This window comes from Pristiophorus japonicus, chromosome 21 (genome assembly GCF_044704955.1).
Source record: "Pristiophorus japonicus isolate sPriJap1 chromosome 21, sPriJap1.hap1, whole genome shotgun sequence".
NCBI classification, from domain to species: domain Eukaryota; kingdom Metazoa; phylum Chordata; class Chondrichthyes; family Pristiophoridae; genus Pristiophorus; species Pristiophorus japonicus.
This window is the reverse complement of record NC_091997.1, coordinates 19949731-19976287: the sequence shown is the minus strand read 5'-3', so window position 1 is coordinate 19976287 and position 26557 is coordinate 19949731. Positions and strand designations below refer to the sequence as shown.

Genomic DNA, 26557 nt, shown 5'->3' with positions numbered 1-26557 from the left:
TAGGTGGCTGAACAGTTCAATACGAGAACCACAGTTTCTGTCACAGGTGGGACAGATTGAGGGAAGGGGTGGGTGGGACTGGTTTGCCGCACACTCTTTCCGCTGCCTGCGATTGTTTTCTGCATGCTCTCGGCGATGAGACTCGAGGTGCTCAGCACCCTCTCGGATGCTCTTCCTCCACTTAGGGCGGTTTTTAGCCAGGGACTCCCAGGTGTCAGTGGGGATGTTGCACTTTATCAGGGAGGTTTTTGCAACGTTTCCTCTGCCTACCTTTGGCTCGTTTGTCATGAAGGAGTTCCGAGTAGAGCGCTTGCTTTGGGAGTCTTGTGTCAGGCATGCGAACAATGTGGCCTGCCCAGCGGAGCTGATCAGATGTGGTCAGTGCTTCAATGCTGGGGATGTTGGCCTGGTCGAGGACGCTGATGTTGATGCGTTTGTCCTCTTAGGGGATTTGTAGGATCTTGCGGAGACGTCGTTGGTGGTATCTATCCAGCAACTTGAGGTGGCTGCTGTACATGGTCATTGTCTCTGAGCCATACAGTGAGGTGAGAGTGACTGCCCTCAATGCAGCATTTAACCGAGTATGGCATCAAAATTAGTGGGAATCAGGGGAAAACTTTCCACTGACTGAAGTAATACCTAGTACAAAGGAAGTTGGTTGTTGGAAGTCATTCATCTGAGTTCCAGGACATCGCTGGAGGAGTACCTCCAGGCAGTGTCCTAGACCCAACCATCTTTAGCTGCTTCATCAATGATCTTCCCTCCATCATAAGGTCAGAAGTGGGATGTTCACTGATGATTGCACAGTGTTCTGTTCCATTCACAACTCCTCACATAAAGAAGCAGTCCATGCCCGCATGCAGCAAGATCTGGACAGCATTCAGGCTCAGGCTGATAAGTGGCAAGTAACATTCACGCCACACAAGTGCCAGGCAATGACCATCTCCAACAAGAGCGAGTCTATCCACCACCTCTTGTCATTCAATGGCATTACCATCACCGAATCCCCCACCATAAACATCCTGGGTTCACCATTGACCAGAAACGTAACTGGAGCGGCCACATAAATATATGTGGCTACAAGAGCAGGTCAGAGGCTGGGTATTCTGCGGCAAGTGTCTCACATCCTGACATCCTAAAGCCATTGTACAAAGCACAAGTCAGGAGGGTGATGCAATACTCTCCACTTGCCTGGATGAGTACAGCTCCAACAACACTCAAGAAGCTCGACACCATCCAGAACAAATCAGCCCGCATGATCGACACCCCATCCACCACCTTAAACATTCACTCCCTCCACCACCGGCGCACCGTGGCTGCAGTGTGTACCACCTACAAGTTGCACTGCAGCAACTCGCCAAGGCTTCTTCGATAGCACCTCCCAAACCTGCAACCTCTACCAACTAGAAAGACAAGGGCAATTGCCGCAAGGGAACACCATCACCTGCAAGTTCCCCTCCAAGTTACACACCATCCTGACTTGGAGATGTATCGCCGTTCCTTCATCATCACTGGGTCAAAATCCTGGAACACCCTCCCTAATAGCACTGTGGGAACACCTTCACCACACGGACTGCAGCGGATCAAGGCTCACCACCACCTTCTCAAGGGCAATTAGGGATGGGCAATAAATGCTGGGCTTGCCAGCGACGCCCACATCCCAGGAACGAATAAAAAAAAAGAAGCAGGCCATTCAGTCCAACTGGTCTACGTCAGTGTTCATGCTCCACACGAGCCTCCTCCTGCCTTGCTCATTTTACGCTCTCAACATATCCTTCTATTCTTTCTATCTCATGTACTTATCCAGCTTCCCCTTAAATGGATTTATGCTAATCGCTGCAATCACTCCATGTGGTAGCGTGTTCCACATTCTTACCACTCTTTGAATAAAAACTTTTCTCCTGAACTCTTTTTTGGGTTTATTAGTGAGTATATTTATAGCCCTAGTTTTGGGCTCACCCACAAGTGAAAACATCTCACTATATCTACTCTATCAAGCCCCTTTGTAATTTTAAAGACTTCTATCAAGCCACTTCTCAGCCTTCTCTTTTCTAGAGAAACAAGCCCCAGCCATTTCAGCCTCTCAATTCTGGTATCATCCTTGGTCTAACCAAGGTTCTATATAAGTTTAACATAACTTCTCTGCTTTTGAATTCTGTTTGCCCTCTTTATGTCTTTGTTAACTTGTGTTGCTCTTTTTAATAATTTGTAAACTGTACCCCTATATCCCAAACTCTTATTTTCCACGGAGTCGGTGGCCTCCTTATTCCTCCTACCAAATTGCATATCTATAGTGAAATTTATTTGTCATTTACACATCCATTATGCAATGTGTTAATGTCTTCTTGAATTTTGTCACAGTCTTCCTCAGTATTAAAGTTTTTATTTTTGAATTCTTTTGCAGTGATTCGGATAGAAACCTTCACCACATTTAAAAACGACTTGGAGCTGGAAAGTGGGATTAGGCTGGATAGCCTCTTGCTGGCCAGCACAGACATGATGGGCCAAAATGGCCTCCTTCTGTGCTGTAAACATCTATGATTCTATGATTAACTATATCCCCCAAATTGGTATCATCCACAAATTTTGATATTCAATTTCCGATTCCAGAATCCAAATCATTAGTGTAAATGGTAAACAACATTGATCCCACCAATCCTTTAGCCCAACTTTAACCCCTACTCTCTTGTCTGTTTGGTAGCCAGTTTGCTATCCATGCTGCTCCTTTCCCTTGATTCCACATGCTCTGACCTTAGTCATGAGTCTACAATGCAGCACCTTATCAAAGGCCTTTTGAAAGTCCATGTTTGTGACATCCACTGCATTACCCTTTTTTACTCTTCTGTTACTTCTTCAAAGAATTCAATAATAATTTGGTCACGCATGGCCTTCCCTTTTGAAATCTGTTCTGACTGTTCTTTATATTCGCCTTGTCCCCTTCCCCAACAATTTATTTTCTGAAAACCAACAGATTTTTACAATATAAAAGTAACAATATGTTTGGGAAACGTCCTTCTGAGTATGAATCTGGTTTTTAATCTCTGATATACGCTGACTGGTTTAAGGAAGCCAATACCAAGCTAAATCTTAGACAAAAATGCTTCATTTTGTCAATGTATTTCCTCTTGCAAGTAATTCAGTTAAAGTTAATCTTATGTTAGTCTTTCTATAATGAAATTACTTCATCACCGAAAATTATTTAATCGAATTTGAAGTGGTTTACAAACACACGAACAATGACGGGCAGGGAAGGACCCCCTGGTCCTTCCAGTCTATCCCACACAACTGTGCTACCTTGTGTATTGGCAGTGGAATAGTCAGCCTGATTTAGTGTATTGGTGCCCGTAATGTGAAATGAACATTGGAGACCCTTATGTGAAACTTAATTGCCAGATCAGTACAAAGAATCAATAGATGTTGTAGTACTTCTAATTTAACATCCTTAGAGTATTTGTATTGGAAGCGTGAATTACAAATCTCAGCATAATTTAACCTGTGTCAACTCCAAGATGGCTGCCACACCAGTCTGCTCACATCTAGTTGTTTTCCTTCAGATTGGATTGAAAATATTAAATATGTGTAACCATTTTATTAATCACCCAAAGAAAGTTCCACAGTGAAAGACAGGGGTTTTCTAATCCTATTGTTGTGTAAATCTTATTTCATATTCCAATGCTTTTGTAAACTGTTAAAATATTAATCCCATCCTTCCCAGCAACAGCCAGTTGGAACACTGCATGGTATATCATATTGACAGCAGATTATTGCTTGAATTTCACCAACATTCACATTGTGACAATAAAGCATCATTTGCAAAGTTTTATTCCGAAATTCTTCTAATGTTTGGCGTGAACAGTCAGAACGGAGTGTTTTGACAGAAGTGTTGCTGCGAAGAGACTGCTGTCTCCCAGCAATTTGATAGCTTCCATCTAATTATAAAAAATAAAGCTGTTTCTAAAACTTAGACATCGATTTGAAACTCACACATCACGAGCAGTTCATTATCAGTCATATGAGAGGTTGCCTCGCAGCCCTGTCAAACATTGCTTTGCAATATCTGCTGTCATACAACTTGTATATCTTCCATAATTTTAAAGATAATCATGGACATATTGTGAAATTAGGAGTCCATCCTGCCTACCAAATCAATTATTCAACTGGCGAGCTCAAAATAGAGAAAGAAACTATTTACAGTAGCAATAATCTTCCTTTAAATGCCTTTAGCATAAACTGTAAATACGATGTGACGATGTTTAGACATGACATTTAGTATTTACTAAATATGCAGTTGACAGAATCTCAATACAGCATCAACCTTTGTTTCTATAATAACAGCCGAGCCAGTTGAGAGATTTGGGAATGTTTCTCAGTGACCAGTTGAAATGTTAACTGTGCTTGGATGCTTGAACAGATCAATTCAATGTTACTGCTGCCACAAGCATTAGTTCAACCATGCTGCTCGCAATCCAAATATTACATTTAATTGCACAGGTCCCTGTGATTACCAATCCTCTATCTGATTTACACATATGTGGCCTCTGTAACCACCAACCACAAGTCTTAGAGCTGTCTGAATGATAGTGCCAATTAGGGGCTGCTTTGTGCTATAGGCTAGAGCTGTCCAAGACTTCAAGGGCAGCGTAGATGTATAACATTTTACCATACTATCCTGCATTTATAATAACGCAGAGAAGTTTTATAATACACAGTGTGAACCTCATAGTCTCAGGGGCCACAAATAAGGTCTAAATTCACGCTCCCTTTAATTTGCATTTATCTCCTTCTTCCCATTAATACATCTTTCCGCGATGCTGGACACTGTTTAGCTGCCTTGGCTTTTCTTTAACCTTTTGGGTGGTCCAGCTGACCTCCCCTTTAGGCGCTGGGATGCCAGTTTCCTAGCGCCAGAATTTCAGCAGCGCTCCCACGTTAGCGCCCCAGGAATCAGGGTCAGCTGTGTAAGAGGGGTGGGGAACAGTTCCCTTAGCGCGCCACTGCCCTCTTGGGGCGCTAAAAGCGAATATCCTGGTTGGAGGCGGTAAACATCGCCCGGCGCTAAAGTTAGCGACCAGCAGGTGTCACCCCCTCAAACCAGGTGATACTGAATTTCCACCCCTCGGTATCTGGTATGAATCAGATGACATGGCTTATGCAGAGAGAGAAAAAACTGGTGCAAAATTTAGAGCCAAGCAGCCAGTTTCTGTGCTGTCACATTCTACCGTTCCATCCTGTGATGCAGAAAAGCTGCAGTCTGTCTATTCGGGGTACTGATAGACAATCGAAAAAAAATGACTTGGACCCGCGCCCTCATTTTTCTTTAAAAGTGTCCGTGTTGCAGCAAACACACCCAAACATGCCCGCATCCCCCCCTCACCCAGGAAAGGAGAGAAGGTGGAAGCAAACAGATGGTGAGGAATGAATTCCAGACAAGCAGGGGGTCCCTGGTTGACTCAGGGCTGGTATGCAATTCCTCTTTCAGTGAAGCAGTTAAAAACCATTGAAGTATAGATTGAAGGAACAGAACTCCACTCTGCTCCAGGCTTGTTTCGAATGCTGCCCTGTGGCGCGAATACAAAATGCCAAATTAAAAATTTAGGCCGGCTAATTAAAAGCCGCACAGAACCATTTTGTATTATTAGGAAAGATTCTCAATTCAGTGTATCCAATTAAAATCGAGCATTCAGCAAGCACTTTATTCAAGGGTGCCACTCATAACTGGAAATGGTTATTTGCACATGTGTGACTGCCGCAAATGTACCGTCTATCACAAACCCAGCCCAGGACCGGCTGTGACTGTAAATCACCGCTGACCTGAATAATTCTGGACATAGTATACCGTGCATCAACTTCCTCTGGAACACAACCAGTTATATAATGATATAAAGAAGCTTAATGCCAAGCAGAGCAGCGCTGAAAATGGCAACAGGCACTGGAGGCTTGCAAAATTGTATTCTAAATATAAAATTCTACACACTGTCCAACAATCAGATGGCTATAGCACTTCTAGGTCAAAGAATGTTCCAATGCACAATGATAATCTGACCTCCGTGATTCGGTTACACATTGTGCTGTATGTGCAGCCATCGTATAATCCTGCTTGGAGTGATGCCAATGTCTGTGAAACTGTGGCTGAATCACTGACCCCGATATTTATGGGGAGGTGGGAAGAAAGCCTGGGCAGAGCCGGGGGGGATGGTGGGGTGCTCAGTTTTGCGGAAGAACGGGTTTCCCTCAGGCCAGGACCTGGTTAACATGTTTTGCCTGTTTCTGGCTGGCTGTTAGGGCTGGTAGGCCTTCCGCACCAGGCCACAGCCGGGGAGGGGAGAGGAAAGACGGAGGAGTTGGAAAGGTCGAGGTGGGGAGATCGGAAAGGCCAGGCGGAGATCAGAAAGGCCGGAGGCGGGGAGGGGAAATCCGAAAGGCTGAGGGGTAGTGGGGGAGGCGGGGGAGGAGATCAGAAAGGCCAGGGGAGGGGGAGATCGGAAAGGTCAGGGGAGATCGGGAAGGCCAGGGGAGGGGGAGATCGGAAAGATCAGGGGAGGGGGAGATCGGAAAGGCCAGGGGAGGGGGAGATCGGAAAGGCCAGGGGTGGGGGAGATCGGAAAGGCCAGGGGTGGGGGAGATCGGAAAGGCCAGGCGTGGGGGAGATCGGAAAGGTCAGGGAAGATCGAAAAGGCCAGGGGAGGGGGAGATCGGAAAGATCAGGGGAGGGGGAGATCGGAAAGGCCAGGGGAGGGGGAGATCGGAAAGGTCAGGGGAGATCGGAAAGGCTAGGTGTGGGGGAGATTGGGAAGGCAAGGGGAGGGGGAGATCGGAAAGGCCAGGGGAGGGGGAGATCGGAAAGGCCAGGGGAGGGGGAAATCGGAAAGGCCAGGGGAGGGGGAGATCGGAAAGGTCAGGGGAGATTGGAAAGACCAGGGGTGGGGGAAATCGGAAAGACCAGGGGAGGGGGAGATCGGAAAGGTCAGGGGAGATCGGAAAGATCAGGGGAGGGGGAGATCGGAAAGGTCAGGGGAGGGGGAGATCGGAAAGGTTAGGGGTGGGAGGCAGGAGGGGGAGATTGGAAAGGTCGGGGGTGGGGGAGATCGGAAAGGTCGGGGAAAGGGGGATCTGATCTCGGGGGTGGTGAAGGGGGGTGCAGGACGATCGCGGGAGTGGTTTACAGGTAGCTAGGTGGGCTGCGGGGAAGCACTCTTGCTCCATCAGGCGTGATAACTACACCACGCCAAATTGTCTTGATGGTAGCAGCACTCATTTTTAACTAAGTTCAACATTTTCTAAACCAATGGATTACAAATAGCAGAGAAATGAAAAACTGCAATTGCTGCAAATCTGAAATAAAAACCGAAGAATCTGGAAATACAGTGAACGAAGAGGACAGGTCGGCCTAGAAATTCTGTCCAGTCCAATTTTGCCTGGTCAGACGTTTGTGCGTACGCTTCCTGCCCGCCATTTTGGGGACATAAAGGCCACAAAGTGCCTGAAAGATGGGCACTACATGGCCTAATTTCTAGGCCATTAAATTTTATTTGGGACCCTTCACCAGAAGCCAATGGAATACAAAGCTAGCTGGGACTCGATGGCAAAAAGAGTTAGTTGAGGATCTATCGTGCCAGCTGTGGCTCCGTGGGTAGCACCCTCGCCTCTGAGTCAGAAGGTTATGGGTTTAAGTCTCACTTAAAGGACTTAAGCACAAAAATTTAGGCTGATACTCCAGTGCAGTGCTGAGGCAGTGCTGCACTGTTCGAGGTGCCGTCTTTCAGATGAGACATTAAACTAAGGCCTCGTCTGCCCTCTCAGGTGGATATAAAAGATCTCATGGCATTATTTCAAAGAAGAGCAAGGAAATTATCCCCAGTGTCCTGGCCAATATTTATTCCTCATGACAAAAAACAGATTATCTGGTCTTTATCACATTGCCCTTTGTGGGAGCTTGCTGTGCGCAAATTAGCTGCCACGTTTCCCACATTACAACAGTGACTGCACTCCAAAAGTACTTCATTGGCTGTAACGCACTTTGAGACATCCGGTGGTCATGAAAGGTGCTATATATAAGCAAGTCTTTCTTTATTTATAACACAGAGCAATTAAGGTAGAAGTATAGAAACATATAAAAACATAGAAAATAGGTGCAGGAGTAGGCCATTCGGCCCTTCTAGCCTGCACCGCCATTCAATGAGTTCATGGCTGAACATGCAACTTCAGTACCCCATTCCTGCTTTCTCACCATACCCCTTGATTCCCCTAGTAGTAAGGACTTCATCTAACTCCTTTTTGAATATATTCAGTGAACTGGCCTCAACAACTTTCTGTGGTAGCGAATTCCACAGGTTCACCACTCTCTGGGTGAAGAAATTCCTCTTCATCTCGGTCCTAAATGGCTTACCCCTTATCCTTAGACTGTGTCCCCTGGTTCTGGACTTCCCCAACATTGGGAACATTCTTCCTGCATCTAACCTGTCTAACCCTGTCAGAATTTTAAACGTTTCTATGAGGTCCCCTCTCATTCTTCTGAACTCCAGTGAATACAAGCCCAGTTGATCCAGTCTTTCTTGATAGGTCAGTCCCGCCATCCCGGGAATCAGTCTGGTGAACCTTCGCTGCACTCCCTCAATAGCAAGAATGTCCTTCCTCAGGTTAGGAGACCAAAACTGTACACAATACTCCAGGTGTGGCCTCATCAAGGCCCTGTACAACTGTAGCAATACCTCCCTGCCCCTGTACTCAAATCCCCTCGCTATGAAGGCCAACATGCCATTTGCTTTCTTAACCGTCTGCTGTACCTGCATACCAACCTTCAATGACTGATGTCTCTTTGCACCTCCCCTTTTCCTAATCTGTCACCATTCAGATAATAGTCTGTTTCTCTGTTTTTACCACCAAAGTGGATAACCTCACATTTATCCACATTATACTTCATCTGCCATGCATTTGCCCACTCACCTAACCTATCCAAGTCGCTCTGCAGCCTCATAGCATCCTCCTCGCAGCTCACACTGCCACCCAACTTAGTGTCATCCGCAAATTTGGAGATACTACATTTAATCCCCTCGTCTAAATCATTAATGTACAGTGTAAACAGCTGGGGCCCCAGCACAGAACCTTGCGGTACCCCACTAGTCACTGCCTGCCATTCTGAAAAGTCCCCATTTACTCCTACTCTTTGCTTCCTGTCTGACAACCAGTTCTCAATCCATGTCAGCACACTACCCCCAATCCCATGTGCTTTAACTTTGCACATTAATCTCTTGTGTGGGACCTTGTCGAAAGCCTTCTGAAAGTCCAAATATACCACATCAACTGGTTCTCCCTTGTCCACTCTACTGGAAACATCCTCAAAACATTTCAGAAGATTTGTCAAGCATGATTTCCCTTTCACAAATCCATGCTGACTTGGACCTATCATATCACCTCTTTCCAAATGCACTGCTATGACATCCTTAATAATTGATTCCATCATTTTACCCACTACCGATGTCAGGCTGACCGGTCTATAATTCCCTGTTTTCTCTCTCCCTCCTTTTTTAAAAAGTGGGGTTACATTGGCTACCCTCCACTCCATAGGAACTGATCCAGAGGCAATGGAATGTTGGAAAATGACTGTCAATGCATCCACTATTTCCAAGGCCACTTCCTTAAATACTCTGGGATGCAGTCCATCAGGCCCTGGGGATTTATCGACCTTCAATCCCATCAGTTTCCCCAACACAATTTCCCGACTAATAAGGATTTCCCTCAGTTCCTCCTCCTTACTAGACCCTCCGACCCCTTTTATATCCGGAAGGTTGTTTGTGTCCTCCTCAGTGAATACCGAACCAAAGTATTTGTTCAATTGGTCCGCCATTTCTTTGTTCCCCGTTATGACTTCTCCTGATTCTGACTGCAGGGGACCTACGTTTGTCTTTACTAGCCTTTTTCTCTTTACATATCGATAGAAACTTTTGCAATCCGTCTTAATGTTCCCTGCAAGCTTCTTCTCGTACTCCATTTTCCCTGCCCTAATCAAACCCTTTGTCCTCCTCTGCTGAGTTCTAAATTTCTCCCAGTCTCCGGGTCCGCTGCTATTTCTGGCCAATTTGTATCCACTTCCTTGGCTTTAATACTATCACTGATTTCCCTTGATAGCCACGGTTGAGCCACCTTCCCTTTTTTATTTTTACGCCAGACAGGAATGTACAATTGTTGTAGTTCATCCATGAGGTCTCTAAATGTCTGCCATTGCCCATCCACAGTCAACCCCTTCAGTATCATTCGCCAATCTATCCTAGCCAATCACGCCTCATACCTTCAAAGTTACCCTTCTTTAAGTTCTGGACCATGGTCTCTGAATTAACTGTTTCATTCTCCATCCTAATGCAGAATTCCACCATATTATGGTCACTCTTCCCCAAGGGGCCTCGCACAACGAGATTGCTAATTAATCCTCTCTCATTACACAACACCCAGTCTAAGATGGCCTCCCCCCCTACTTGGTTCCTCGACATATTGGTCTAAAAAACCATCCCTTATGCACTCCAGGAAATCCTCCTCCACCGTATTGCTTCCAGTTTGGTTAACCCAATCTATGTGCATATTAAAGTCACCCATTATAACTGCTGCACCTTTATTGCACGCACCCCTAATTTCATGTTTGATGCCCTCCCCAACATCACTACTACTGTTTGGAGGTCTGCACACAACTCCCACTAACGTTTTTTGCCCTTTGGTATTCTGCAGCTCTACCCATATAGATTCCACATCGTCCAAGCTAATGTCCTTACGAACTATTGCCTTAATTTCCTCCTTAACCAGCAATGCTACCCCACCTCCTTTTCCTTTTATTCTATCTTTCCTGAATGTTGAATACCCCTGGATGTTGAGTTCCCAGCCCTGATCATCCTGGAGCCACGTCTCCGTAATCCCAATCACATCATATTTGTTAACATCTATTTGCACAGTTAATTCATCCACCTTATTGCGGATACTCCTTGCATTAACACACAAAGCCTTCAGGCTTGTTTTTTTAACACCCTTTGTCCTTTTAGAATTTTGCTGTACAATGGCTCTTTTTGTTCTTTGCCTTGGGTTTCTCTGCCCTCCACTTCTCCTCATCTCCTTTCTGTCTTTTCCTTTTGCCTCCTTTTTGTTTCCCTCTGTCTCCCTGCATTGGTACCCATTCCCCTGCCATATTAGTTTAAATCCTCCCCAACAGCACTAGCAAACACCCCCCTCGGACATTGGTTCCGGTCCTGCCCAGGTGCAGACTGTCCGGTTTGTACTGGTCCCACCTCCCCCTTGCCTTGCTGATGCCTTCGCAAGATTTGAGACCCATAGAAAGAGGTGTTTCTTGGGGGTGCCCTGAGAGACAGAGCCACCTTCAGTGAAAATATACACATTGCAGTCAGAAGTAGAGACAATTATTTTTTCCTGATTAACAGCAGGCTGTGCAGCTCAGAATGGGCTAATGAATCTGTTTTTTGCTCACCTATTTATGTGAGCCTTGCCAGGTCGGTGTAGAGTGTACAGAGCCTCGAAAGAAATGTTGTGATTCACAACTTAAAATCTTTGTCTTGTGTCCACTTAATTTTCTGTTGTTCTGGCTGTTGTGCAGTCCTCCCTTGTTATGTATTTATGCTTGGGGTCACCGGACACCAGGGAGCGCCACTGTCGGAGGTCATTGGGCTGTACGCACGCATGCGCGGTCACTGGATATAAGCGCGGGTACCATGTCACGCGGGTTACTTTGGGCGCGAATAAAGTTGGATCAGGTTTACACTTGAGGCAGTTTACAGTAACAAGTCTTGTGAGTTATTGCATTCATTACATTTGGCAACGAAGTAACTTTAGAACCTTCGCATGTACAATGGGCACTATTGGAATTCTGGAGAGATTCGCGGAGTGTGAGGATTGGGCGGATTTTATCGACTGCCTGGATCAGTATTTTGTGGCCAACAAAATGGAGGGAGATGCTGACACAGTTTGGCAGTTTTCCTCACCATTTGTGGTCCAAAAATTTATGGCCTCATGAAAATTCTTCTCTCGCCTTGACGTCCAACGACAAAGAATATGGGGATTTGTGTGCTTTGTTGCGTGACCATCTTAAGCCAAAAAAGGGGATCATCATCTCACACTATCGCTTCTACACGCATGTTCGTGCTGAGGGCCAGGATGTATCGGGATTCGTCACTGACCTGCGTCGTCTTGCTAAGCCGTGTAAGTTTGGGAACGTGTTGGAGGACATACTGTGAGATTTCTTCGTGATAGGCATCAACCATGATGTGATTCTTCGGAAGTTATTGGCCAAAGAGAAGCTGGATTTGAGCAAGGCCATCGCGACTGCCCAGGCATGCATGGCGACTGATGATAATTTGAGGCAGATATCATCAAAGAGTTGGAGCTCCACGGCAAGTACTGTAAACAAGATTGTGTCATCGTCTGGCAGCTTAAGGCAGGGCCTACTCGACTGCTTATGTGAAACCTGTAACTGCTCAAAGTCCGCCAACCGGTACGAATCCGATTTCACCCTGTTGGCGTTGTGGGAGCAATCATCAGCCTCATCAGTGTTGATTTAAACAGTACTCCTGTAATGGCTGTTTGAAAGTGGGGCATCTTCAGAGAATGTGCCCAGAACTGAGCAAGCGTGCTGCCGCTCATCACATTGCTGATGATGACCAGTCCAATGCTGGCCTGGATACACCACCCGAGGAGGAAGTGTATGGTCTGTATTCGTTCTTGGGAAAGAGCCAGCTGATAATCGTTAATGTGAAGCGGAATGGCGTGCCTGTATCAATGGAGCTGGACACGGGTGCGAGTCAGTCGATAATGAGCCAAAGGACATTCGACAAGCTGTGGGACGCTGAAGCTTGAAACATAAGCTGAGTCCAGTCAATGCCAAGTTGCGTACTTACACTAAGGAACTCATACCGGTGATTGGCAGTGCAGTCGTCAAGGTGTCATATGATGGTGTGGTTCATGATCTACCATTATGGATCGTCCCAGGTAATGGTCCAACGCTGTTCGGCAGGAATTGGCTCAAGAAAATCAAGTGGAATTGGAATGATCTCAAAGCGTTGTCATCGGTGGATGACACTTCATGTGCTCAAGTGTTGAAGAAGTTTCCTTCTTTGTTTGAACTGGGCAGTGGTAATTTTACTGAGCCAAGGTGCAGATTCACCTGGATTCAGATGCAAGGCCTGTCTATCATAATGCTCGGTTTGTTCCCTAAATGACGAGGGAAAAGGTTGAAATTGAGCTTGACAGACTCCAACGTGAAGAGGTCATATATCATCGGTCGAGTTTAATGAGTGGGCCAGTCCTATTGTTCCTGTGTTGAAGAGTGATGGTACTGTCAGGATTTGGGGAGACTACAAGATTACGATTAACTGATTTTTGAAACAGGATCAGTACCCGTTACCGAAGGCTGATGACCTGTTCGCCATGCTAGCTTGTGGAAAGTCGTTCACTAAACTGAATCTGACATCAGCCTATATAACACAGGAGCTTGTCGACACTTCGAAGAAACTCACCTGCATCAACGCCCATAAAGGACAGTTTGTCTATAACAGGTGTCCTTTTGGAATTCGTTCGGCTGCAGCCATATTTCAGAGGAATATGGAGAGTCTACTGAAGTCCGTTCCTAGAACTGTCGTGTTTCAAGATGACATTCTAGTCACAGGTCGCAACACTACTGAACATCTGAACAATCTTGAAGAAGTCCTACATCATCTGAACAAAGTGGGACTCAGGCTGAAACGTTCGAAGTGTGTCTTCATGGCACCTGAAGTTGAATTCCTTGGGAGGAAGATTGCTGCTGATGGCATCAGGCCTACTGATTTGAAAACCAAGGCCATCAAAAATGCACCCAGGCCTCAGAATGTGATGGAGCTGTGTTCATTCCTTGGGCTACTCAACTACTTTCTTAATTTCTTACCCAGATTGAGCACTTTGTTAGAGCCACTGCACGTGCTACTCAGAAAAGGCAACAAATGGGTCTGGGGTATGTCTCAAGATAAAGCCTGCTAGAAAGCTAAGAATGTGCTCTGTTCAAACAAGTTGCTTGTTCATTATGATCCATGTAAGTGTCTTGTATTGGCCTGTGATGCTTCATCATATGGGATTGGCTGTGTACTCCAACAAGCAAATGAGTCGGGTAAGCTACAACCTGTTGCGTATGCTTCGAGAAGTTTGTCAAAGGCGGAAAGAGCTTTCAGCATGGTAGAAAAAGAAGCTTTGGCCTGTGTGTATGGGGTCAAAAAGATGCAACAGTATCTGTTTGGTCTTCGTTTTGAACTCAAAACGGATCACAAGCCACTCATTTCATTGTTTTCGGAAAACAATGGGATTAATACCAATGCATCGTCCCGTATCCAGAAGTGGGCATTGACATTGTCTGCCTATGATTATATTATTCGTCATAGACCTGGCACTGAGAATTGTGCCGCTGCACTGAGTCATCTGCCGTTGCCCACACCTCAACCTGCAGATCTACTGTTAGTAATGGATGCTTTTGAAAGTGAAGGAAATCCTGTCACTGCTCAACAAGTTAGGATCTGGACCAGCCATGACCTTATTTTATCGGTTGTGAAACGTTGTGTCCTCAGTGGTGATTGGTCTGCAATACCTATGGAAATGTGTGATGAGACTAAACCTTACAACCGTTGCAAAGATGACCTGTCCATTCAGTCAGATTGTTTACTGTGGGGCAATCGTGTTGTCATGCCGAAGAAAGGTAGAGATACATTTGTACGTGAACTACACAGTACTCATCCTGGTATTGTCATGATGAAAGCCATTGCTAGGACTCATGTATGGTGGCCTGGAATTGACTCTGATCTGGAATCATACGTGCATCAGTGCGATACTTGCATGCAGCTAAGTAAAGTACCAGCGGAATCTCCGCTGAATCTTTGGTTGTGGCCATCTAAACCATGGTCGAGGATCCACATCGATTTTGCGGGCCCTTTCCTGGGAAAGATGTTTTTTGTTGTGATGGATGCATATTCAAAGTGGATAGAGTGTATTATTATATCATTCAGTACGTCTACAGCTACTATTGAGAGCCTTTGTGTCATATTTGCTACTCATGGTTTGCCTGACATTGTTGTGAGCGATGACGGATATTGCTTCACAAGTCTGGAGATTCAAGAGTTCATGAAACTCAATGGTATTAAACAGGTGAGGTCAGCCCCATTCAAACCTGCTTCTAATGGTCAAGCAGAGCGTGCTGTTCAAACGATCAAGCAGAGTATGAAACAGGTTCACTGCAGACTCATTTGTCCTGTATACTGCTCAGTTACAGGACCAGACCTCAAATACTTACTGGGGTCTCCCCTGCTGAACTATTGATGAAGAGAAGTCTCAAGACCAAGCTCTCTGTTTTGTTCATCCCGATTTGAATGATCGTGTTGAAAACAGATGTCAAAGTCAGCAAGGGTATCATGATCGTGCTGCTGTGTCACATGACATCTCTGTCACCGATCCGGTTAATGTACTGAACTATGGTCAAGGTCCAAAGTGGATTGCCGGTACTGTTACAGCCAAGGAGGGTAACAGAGTGTTTATTGTCGTGCTCAGGAATGGGCAAACATGCAGGAAACATGTTGATCAGATAAAATTGCGGCACACGGATGAACTGGAACCGCTTGAGGAAGATGCAGTCAGTGACCAACCAACCAATGTTCATTCATCAGAGGATTTTGCTGTCATTATTGAAACTGGACCTCCAGTCTTTGATGTGGTCATTACCACTCCCATCAGATCGGTTACTCAGCCTTCAGTCACTATTGACTCAGAACGCTCGCCCAGAACTGAAGTTGAACTGAGACGATCAACTCGTGAGCGGAAAGTCCCAGACCATCTTAATTTGTAAAAAGACTGATATTAAGATCTTGAAAGGGGATGTTATGTATTTATGCTTGGGGTCACCAGACACTAGGAGACGCCACTGTTGGAGGTCATTGGGCTGTACACGCTCGTGCGCGGTCACTGGTATATAAGCGCAGGTACTATGTCACGCGGGTTACTTTGGGCGCGAATAAAGTTGGATCAGGTTTACACCTGAGGCAATTTACAGTAACAAGTCTTGTGAGTCATTGCATTCATTACATCCCTGCACTGTGAATGGAGCAGTTTCCATAATACTGGTACCCAGAGGCGTTATTGCAGTGTGTTACTTGAGGTATTTTCACAATATAAATGAGCCATTAAACATGCTACATTGTTCAGTGCATATGACACAAATCGATGGATGTTCTTGACAATATTTACGATCACTCAGAGGCTTTCTCAGAATGTCAGCTTAAGTGTAATTGTTATAAGCATTATCTGTCTCCTGTTTACTGTTCGAACCTGAGGAAATGCACCTCCCTAATCTGCTTTTCTGAAAAGGTCTTTATAATGCAGAAGACACTGAGCAAAAGTGTATTTGTCAGTGATATATTATTGTGTTGTGAATTTTACAATTTTTCTAAGAAATGTGATCAAAGATTCAAATAAATGTACTATGATTAAAGATGCATGAAAGCAACAACTGGTGGAGAAAAGACATAAAAAATAAATGTAATTTACATATTTTCTGTAAATTAAAAACATGGGCATTTATGTGTGCAGATATGTGGTGCATGTGAGTTGTGCGTGTGTGTAATGTGACTGTATGAGGTGCATGTGTGTGCATAAGGTGTGTATGTAGTGTATGTGATGCGTGTGTGTATGTGGTGTGTGTGTGAATATGGCGTTGTCTATGAGGTATGTGTGTGTATATGGTGCGTGTATGAGAAAGAAAGAAAGATTTTCATTTATGTAGTGCCTTTCACAACCTCAGGACATCCACAAGCGCTTTATAGCCAATAAAGTGCTTTTGAAGTGTAGTCACTGTGTGTGTGTATGTGATGCTTATGTGTGTGGTGTGTTCATGTATGCGATGTGTGTTTATATGGTCTGTGTGTGTGTGAAGTGTGTTTTTTTATTCATTCACTGATGTGGGCGTCGCAAGCAAGGCCAGCATTTATTGCCCATCTCCAATTGCCCTTGAGAAGATGGTGGTGAGCCGCCTTCTTGAACCGCTGCAGTCTGTGTGGTGAAGGTACTCCCACAGTGTTGTTAGGGAGGGAGTTCCAGAATTTTGACACAGCGATGATGAAGGAACAGCAATATATTTCCAAGTTAAGGTGGTGTGTGTCTTGGAGGGGAACTTGCAGGTAATGGTGCTCCCATGCACCTGCTGCCCTTGTCCTTTTAAATGATAGAGATTGCGCGTTTTGGAAGTGTTGTCAAAGAAGCCTTGGCTAGTTGATGCAGTGCATCTTGCAGAGGGTGCACACTGCAGCCACAGTGCACCGGTGGTGGAGGGAGTGAATGTTTAAGGTGGTAGATGGGGTATCAATCAAGCGGGCTGCTTTGTCCTGGATGGTGTCGAGTTTCTTGAGTGTTGTTGGAGCTGCACTCATCCAGGCAAGTGGAGAGTATTCCATCACACTCCTGACTTGTGCCATGTAGATGGTGGAAAGGCTTTGGGGAATCAGGAAATGAGTCATTCGTTGCAGAATACCCAGCCTCTGACCTGATCTTGTAGCCACAGTATTTATGTGACTGGTCCAGTTAAGTTTCTGTCAATGGTGACCCCATGATGTTGATGGTGGGGGATGCAATGATGGTAATGCCATTGCATGTCAAGAGGATGTGGTTAGGCTCTCTATTGTTGGAGATAGTCATTGCCTGGCATTTGTGTAGCGCAAACGTTACTTGCCACTTGTCAACCCAAGCATGGATGTTGTCCAGGTCTTGCTGCATGCGGGCATGGACTGCTTCATTATCTGAGGAATTGAGAATGGAACTGAACACTGTGCAATCATCAGCAAACATCCCCATCTCTGACCTTATGAAGGTCATGGATGAAGCAGCTGAAGATGGTTGGGCCTAGGACACTGTCCGGAGAAAATCCTGCAGCGATGTCCTGGGACTGAGATGTTTGGCCTCCAACAACTACAACCATCTTCCTTTGTGCTAGGTATGACTCCAGCCAGTGAAGAGTTTGCCCTGATCCCCATTGACTTCAGTTTTACTCGGGCTTCTTGACACCACATGTTGGACTGCTTTGTTGTTCTTTTTCATCTTGTTACTTTGAACGACAGATTACACACACTCAGTTGTAGTAAAGCAGCATCAGGACTTTACTGAAACTTCATACTTCACAGAACCAGTATGACAGCTCTGTGAGACATCACACTTCACCATTCCAATATGAGCTGCTAAATAATGGATCACTCACATCTCTTAAACCAAATTTCACCTTTGATTACTACATTCCGTGCATGTTTCCAATAAATCATAGTACATCAAAGATACATACAAATGCCAACTGAATAACAAACATGCACTTTAACTCTTCTAATTATATTATTGCCATGACCAGAAGTGACCTAATTTCCGTCATAAACTCTTACCATCCCCAAAACACAATTGACCAAGCTGACACATTACAGATCTGGCTGAATGACTCTTGCACGTTCTACTACTTTGCTTTCCTGTGAAGATGTCCTTCCTTTTAGCTCTGTTTACACAATTTACAACATGTGCTAATTCCATAGACGTCCCAGAATGAATATTTGAGGTACTTGGGTAATGCGAACTTTCGCTCCCACACCACACTCGGTCAAATGTTGCTTTGATATCAAGGGCAGTCACTCTGACCTCACCTCTGGAATTCAGCTCTTTTGTCCGTGTTTGGACTAAGGCTGCAATGAAGTCTGGAGCCGAGAGGTCTGGGTAGAACCCAAGCTGAGCATCAGGGAGTAGGTTACTGTTGGGTAAGTACTGTCTGATCCTTTTTTTTTGTGGACAGGACATACCTGGGCAACTTTCCACTTTGTCGGCTAGATGCCAGTATTGTAGCTGTACTGAAACAGCTTGGCTGGAGGCGCGGCTAGTTCTGGAGCACAAGTCTTCAGCACTACAGCTGTGATGTTGTTGGGGCCCATAGCCTTTGCTGTATCCAGTGCGTTCAGCCGTTTCTTGATATCATGTGGAGTGAATCAAATTGGCTGAAGACTAGCTTCTGCGATGGTGGGGACATCAGGAGGAGACCGAGATGGATCATCCACTCGGCACGTCTGGCTGAAGACGGTTGTGAATGTTTCAGCCTTGTCATTTGCACTCAGATGCTGGGCTCCGCCATCATTGAGGATGGAGAATGTTCATGGAGCCTCCTCCTCCCATCAGTTGTTTAATTGTCCACCACCATTTACAGCACATGTTTATTTTGTGCATGTGTGTTTTGGGATGTATGACGAGCAATGTTTTAGTTAATATTGGGCTCTTGTTCCGCAGCGTTTTTATGTATAAGTTGCACCCTATTAGTTACTGGACAAAAATCTATGCAGAAATTGCAACTGATAAGAAGGCATAAGGAATAGTTGCCTTTATTAGCCGACGCATAGAATACAGGTTATGCTTGAACTGTATAAAACACTAGTTAGGCCATAGCTAGAGTACTGCGTGCAGTTCTGGTCACCACATTACAGGAACAATGTGATTGCACTAGAGAGGGTACAGAGGAGATTTACAAGGATGTTGGCTGGACTGGAGAATTTTAGTTGTGAGGAAAGATTGGATAGGCTGGGTTTGTTTTCCTTGGAACAGAGGAGGCTGAGGGGAGATCTTATTGAGGGGCCTAGATAGAGTGGATAGGAAGCACCTATTTCCCTTAGCAGAGGGGTCAATAACCAGGGGGCATAGATTTAAAGTAATTGGTAGGAGGTTTAGAGGAGAGGTGAGAGGGGAAAAATTCACCCAGAGGGTGGTGGGGGTCCGGAACTCACTGCCTGAAAGGATGGTCAAGGTCGTAATCCTCACCACATTTAAAAAGTACTTGGATGTGCACTTGAAGTGCCGTAAACCTACAAGGCTACGGACCAAGAGCTGGAAAGTGGGATTAGACTGGATCGCTCTTTGTCGACCAGCACGGACGTGATGGGCCGAAATGGCCTCCTTCCGTACTGTAAATTTCTATGGTTCTATGATTCACTGAGTCTGCTGTAAGGGCATGTTTCTGATCAGGTTTCCTCTGTTGCTAAATGTTTCCAATTGTTTCCTCTCTCTTACAGAAGACACTACATTTGAAGCTGGGATAAGAGTACAGCTCCACACTCAGTCTGAGCCACCATTTGTACACGAGCTGGGATTTGGGGTTGCCCCAGGCTTCCAAACGTTTGTTTCCACTCAAGAGCAACGGGTACTGCACTTCCTCTGATATTCAGCTAAGCTCTGGCATTTAATCTTCAGAGTGTTTCATCCTCAGCAGCACTTCAAATCCGTAAAACTCTTCTTTACAAAAATTCTAAATGTTTTCCCTCCATTTTCATAAGAACATAGAAGCAAGAGTAGGCCATTTAGCCTCTTGAGCCTGCTCCGCCATTCAATAAGATCATGGCTGATCTGACCCTGGCCCCAACTCCACTTCCCCGCTCGCTCCCCATAACCCTTGACTCCCTTATCGTTCAAAAATCTATCTATCATCCCACTATTCTAGATGTCCCCATGCAACGCACCATACTGCAGTTGAGAGGATGGGCAGGATACGTGCCTCAGCCTCTGCTAATGCTGCTCTGATGCTGACTGCTGGAAGGTTAGAGGCAGGTCCAGGGTTGCTCTCTGTCTAGTTCCTCTCCACTGTGGAAATACTTGGCAACTGCTTGGTGTCTTTAGCAACACAGCCGAGACCATTAGCCTATCAACAAGAGTCAGTGGCAAGACCTGGTGAGACCACACCTGGAGTATCGGGTACAGTTTTTGGTCTCCTTACCTAAGGAAGGATATACTTGCCATAGAGGGAGTGCAACAAATGTTCACCAGACTGATTCCTGTGATGGGAGGATTGTTCTTTGAGGAGAGATTGAGTGGACTGGGCCTATATTCTCTAGAGTTTAGAAGCATGATAGGTGATCTCATTGAAACATACTAAATTCTTACAGGGCTTGACAGAGTAAATGCAGAGAGGATGTTTCCTCTGGCTGGGGAGTCTAGAATCAGGGGTCACAGTCTCAGAATAAGGGGTCGGCCATTTAGAACTGAGATGAGGACAAATTTCTTCACTCAGAGGGTGGTGAATCTTTGGAATTCTCTACCCCAGAGGGCTGTGGATGGTCAGTCGTTGAGCATATTCAAGGCTGAGATCAATAGATTTTTGGATATTAAGGGAAGCAAGGGATATGGGGATAGTGCAGGAAAGTGGAGTTGAGGTAGAAGATCAGCTATGATCTTATTGAATGATGGAGCAGGCTTGAGGGGGCCGAATGGCCTACTCCTGCTCCTATTTCTTATGTTCTTATGACACCTGTATTTTAGCACTCCAAGGCATATGATAGGGGAACACCAAGCAGAATAGCCATTATTTATGCATAGGACCTTGAAAATAATATATATATGTGTGTGTGTAAAACAGCAATCAACCAGTTTGTACCAGGAAACTGTTCTTCATTGTGTCTGGATAATGCCACTAATTTTAGAAACACTCCAATGCTTTTGCTGATTTGGTGTCACTGTTTTCAGTTCTCCTTTAAGTATATGCTTATGTAATTGCAAACAAGATTGTCTGCTACATTGATGACAGCCAACCAAAACACAAGTTTTATGGAAGTTATAAATCTCAGTCCACAGCTAGATCACCACATCTAAAGAAAGAAAGCCCAATTAAGAGCCTATCTGTTGAAGTAATGGAATAATAATTGAACTGTTAATTAAAATTGCCTGACTATTGAAATAATAAATCCATTTGTCTGCAATTGTAGATTAACTGCAAAGTCTTTTATGGCAAAGGAGAGCTCAGGAAGTCTATTATCTTGCCATTTCCCAGTGCAAACAGACCCTATTAGCAGCTTACCAAAGGTATGGAATCTCTGTCAGCACTAAATTACATTATTCTCAGAAAGGCTCCAAACACATGTGGAGGCAAATATGCTTCAGCTTTCAGCCCAACCTATTATCCCTTGCATTTAAAGTGACAGAGTTACATGTTAAATCCTTGTAAATAGGGTACAGTCTTTGAGCAATATATTTTCAGAAAATCATCCGAAATCCAAGGTAAGGTACCAAAAATATTGTAAATTACTGAGGCACAAGAAAGTGAAATATCTTCAAAAGCTTGAAAGTGGAAAACTATTTGATGTTTTGCCGCATGAGCTCTGGTTCACAAAGCCTTAACTGCAGAAGTATCTGCTTCCTGGCTTCCTCGAGCAGAGAAGGTTAAAGGGAGATTTAGTAGAGGAGTTCAAAACTATGAAGGTTTTAATAGAGTAAATAAGTTGAAATGGTTTCCACTGGCAGGAGGGTTGGTAACTAGAGGATACAGATTTAATGTAATTGACAAAAGAACAAGAGTGGAGATGAGGAGACAAATTTTTATACAGTGAGTTGTAATGATCTGAAATGTACTGCCTGATAGGGCAGTGGAAGCAGAATCAATAGTAACTTTCAAAAGGGAATTGGATATGCACTTGAAAAAGAAAAATTTGCAGGGCTATGGGGTAAGAGGGAGGGGGTGGGACTCGTTGGATAACTCTTACAGAGAACTGGCACTGACATGATGGGCCGAATGGCCTCCTTCTGTGTTGTCTGATTCTATGAAATTATGATCTACTTTAACTATCCCCATCAACTGGCTTTGTTTTGTCTGAATGAAAGGCAACAGACATACCACCGATCCACAGAAAGAGCTCATAGCCTGACATGAATACCCATGGACCAGTATCCCAATCAGGTGAAAGTTTATAGAAGCCGTATGGAAGGGAAAGCCCTCACATTTTTGACAAAAAAAATAAACATTGCTTCTGCTATAGGAATGGTAAAAGTACTATTCAATCTTTATTCTGTAACCCCCCTTTTTTTCCACCCCTCCTTTTAAGTCATGTCTCTTCCTTGCCGAATGTAATTTTTAACCAAAGCTTCATCTGCACAGTATTGAGTGTCAGTTTGACTCAGTGCTCACACATTGAGTCAAAGAGTCATGGGTTCAAACCTCTCCCCAGGAATCTGGGCTGACACTTACATTCAATGGTATATATAAATGCACGTTCAAAAAATTTTTCTTTCCGATTGTTTACAGATAGCAACCTGTTTTTTGTGCTACTCTTTCTTTCCTTAAAACAATAACTAAAATAAAAGGCTAAATGAGAGTCAGGAGCATTTGCTCATCAGTCAGGTATAGGTCTAACCTTGCATATTGTTCAATAAAATTATCTGGTTAGTGCCATGAAAATGGAAATCCTGGAGGGTGGTTCCTGCAAGGCCAGTCTGACTCTAGTTAGATCAGGATTTATACTGGGGAACAGATATTTAATATGCTGCAGTACAGACATATTCATTTGGAAATGTACTTGTTTATATTTCCACTGATTGAGCAGTTTAAAAATGTACACATTCAGACCGATGAGATTCCAAAGGTTAATGAATAAATGAAGTGTTCAAGCTGAAAAATTAATAGATTAACATTTACAAAGATGTACTAAAAACGAAAATAAAGGTCATTTAATCTGGTCTCAGTGCACTGAGTGTTTGCACCACAAATTATACCTTTCAATGTCAGCTAAACACATAATTAAGGAACCCATTTCCATTCAAATGAATATGTATCTTAAGATATATTGTGTGCATTAGTGTGCCACTCACAGGCATGCATATAAACATAAAAATACAGGGAGTACAGGAATACATAGAAGAATAATTGCGTACTCACGCTGATGTTGGAAGATGAGCAGGAGCAGATTTTGATAAAAAGCCAGGAGCAGAAAAATCTCTTCTGTTGTTTTGTACTTATGGCCAGAGGGAAATTAACAGCAGTGCAGATTTTGCTATTCCAGGTAGATTGTGTTATTTTAGCCACACAACCTGTTATTTTTCTGCTGCAGTAGTTTTTGTTTGGGTGGCAAAGTACGTTGGAGCTCTAAAAGACTGTGCCACAGATTGATAGGGCATCACTTTGTTAGGAAGAATAAAAAAGCAAATTATAATTTAAATGGGGAGAGACGACAGAATGCTGTGGTGCAGAGGGATCTGGGGGTCCTCGTACATGAAGCACAAAAAGTAAGCATGCAGGTACAGCAAGTAATTAGAGAGGCAAATAGAATGTTGGCCTTTATTGCAAAGGGCATGGAGTATAAAAGTAGGGAAGTCTTGCTACAACTGTACAGGCCATTGGTGAGACCAAACCTGGAGTACTGTGTACAGTTTTGGTCTCCTTATTTAAGCAGGGATATACTTGCTTTGGAGGCAGTTCAGAGAAGGTTCACTCAGTTGATTCCTGAGATGAAGGGGTTGTCTTAAGAAAAAAGGTTGAGCAGGTTGGGCCTATACTCATTGGAGTTTAGAAGAATTAGAGGTGATCTTATTGAAACATACAAAATTCTGAGGGGGCTTGACAGGATAGATGCAGAGAGGATGTTTCCCCTCGTGGGGGAATCTAGAACTAGGGGGCATAGTTTCAGAATGAGGGGTCACCCATTTAAAATGGAGATGAGAAGGAATTTCTTCTCTCAGAGGGTCATGAATCTTTGGAATTCTCTGCCCCAGAGAACTGTGGAGGCTGGGTCATTGAATATATTTAAGGTGGAGATAAATAGATTTTTGAACAACATGGGAGAGGGCAGGAAAGTGGAGTTGAGGCCAAGACCAGATCCACCATAATCTTATTGAATGGTGGAGCAGGCTCGAGGGGCCAAATGGCCTACTCCTGCTCCCATTTCTTATGTTCTTAAAAGTTTGCAGCTGGGTTTCTCCTGATGTGACCGGTGCCTATGGGGAGACAGGGGAAAGAGGACATCATGCTGAGCCAAGCAGAACCTTTGTGTCTCTTGCCCCACGCTCTTAGTTGGAGAATGGTGTACGCCACAGGGAGATAAAGATATAGTGGGCAGATTTTCCTGACAACCTTATTCCTGCCACTGGACAGGTGACCAAAAGCTTGGTCAAAGAGGTATATTTTAAGGAGCGTCTTGAAGGAGGAAAGAGAGGTAGAGAGACAGTGAGGTTTAGGCAGGGAGTTTCAGCGCTTGGGGCTTAGGCAACGGAAGGCACGGCCACCAATGGTTGAGTGATTATAATCAGGGATGCTCAGGAGGGCAGAATTAGAAGAGTGCAGACATCTCGGGGGTTTGTGGGGTTGGAAGAGATTGCAGGGATAGGGAGGGGCGAGGCCATGGAGGGATTTGAAAATAAGGATGAGAATTTTGAAATTGAGGCGTTGCTTAACCGGAAGTCAATGTAGGTCAGCGAGCACAGGGGTGATGGATGAACGGGACTTGGTGCGAATTAGGACACGGGCAGCCGAGTTTTGGATCACCTCTAGTTTTAGGGGCCTTACGTGGAAAGAACTGTAAATGAATTGCAAACACAATTATGTTTGTGCTAAGAGTGTTTAGATGAATTCAATCTCTGGATTCAGAAAGGCTTCCATTTTCACAACTTAAAATACAAATCCAGCTCTCCACTTGTGTGCCAAGTATTGCACCGGCCACATTACTCAATCTAACAGGGACAGTAAGTGATCCAATCAGTTGGTGACATTTCAGGAAACACACAGCTGTAATCTGGTTTTGTCTTCCATCAATGTCTTCTCCAGTTGAGCATTGCGTTTACAGGGAAATATGCAGAGCTACTCCATTATCCAATTATCTACAGGATAATTCGGGAAAATACTTATGTTGAATTACAAGTACTAGCGAGCATTTTAATGTACAAAAAAGGACTTGGGAATTATACTGTAGTAATTTATGTTGTCAGAATTTGAAATTGTGCAAGAAAGCCGACAAGGAACAAGACACTGCTATCATTTGATTCTGTGACTTAAGAACAAGCACATCTTGAGCAAAGTTGATGAGAATACGGAATAAAAATCTTTTTCCAAGCAAGAATCATTTAAAGGAATTTCTAAGTCTAATCACATTGGTTTGTTAACAATCGTAAAATATTCTTTAATATGCGGGAGAGTGCCAATTTTTGACTGTTCCTTTGCACGATTTTAGTCACACGTTTAAAACAAGGACCTTCAAATTTAACATTGTGCTTGAATTTGCAGTCGGAGACATCCCATGAACGCACCTACCTACCTGATGGTCGCCGATCCGTGGAGACTCGCGCTCCTGGGCCTCTAGGCGTAGATATATGTAGAAGCCCACATATCCCAGAGCCACGGGCAGTTCGCAAGCGCCCCTGGGATCACGTGGGCCGGCCCAACCAATGAAAGGAGGAGGAATCCCCATTCATGGTTATAGGGATTCCGAATCAAGAAGATTCTTGACAGATCAGAAGTTCCGGGTTTTCGCGCATGCACTTCGCATGCGAAAACCTGGAGCTTGCGGGGCCCTTGCGGGCACGGATGCACCCACAGGCCCCGGATAATACGGGCCAATGTCTAGATTCTATTCTTGCTGCTCGTACAGGTGGTTATAATGATGAGGATCAGTGTTCAAACACAAGAACATAGCTCATCCATTATCTAAAGGAACTCACGGACCATCATCAAGACTAAGAAATATTGTAATACCAGGTTTATTTTGTGTTATTTTCATCTCCTTGGTGCAGTCTTTCCCCT

General features: G+C 44.5%; 1 protein-coding gene across 1 annotated transcript in view; it reads left to right on the top strand.

Annotated features, from left to right (window-relative positions):
• The window catches only part of asic2 (acid-sensing (proton-gated) ion channel 2), a 515434-nt gene that overhangs the window by 396891 nt on the left and 91986 nt on the right, over positions 1-26557 (top strand). The window contains exon 4 of the mRNA XM_070864453.1: positions 20079-20206. Coding sequence (XP_070720554.1) covers positions 20079-20206 — 128 coding nt within the window. The remainder of the gene's footprint in view (positions 1-20078; positions 20207-26557) is intronic.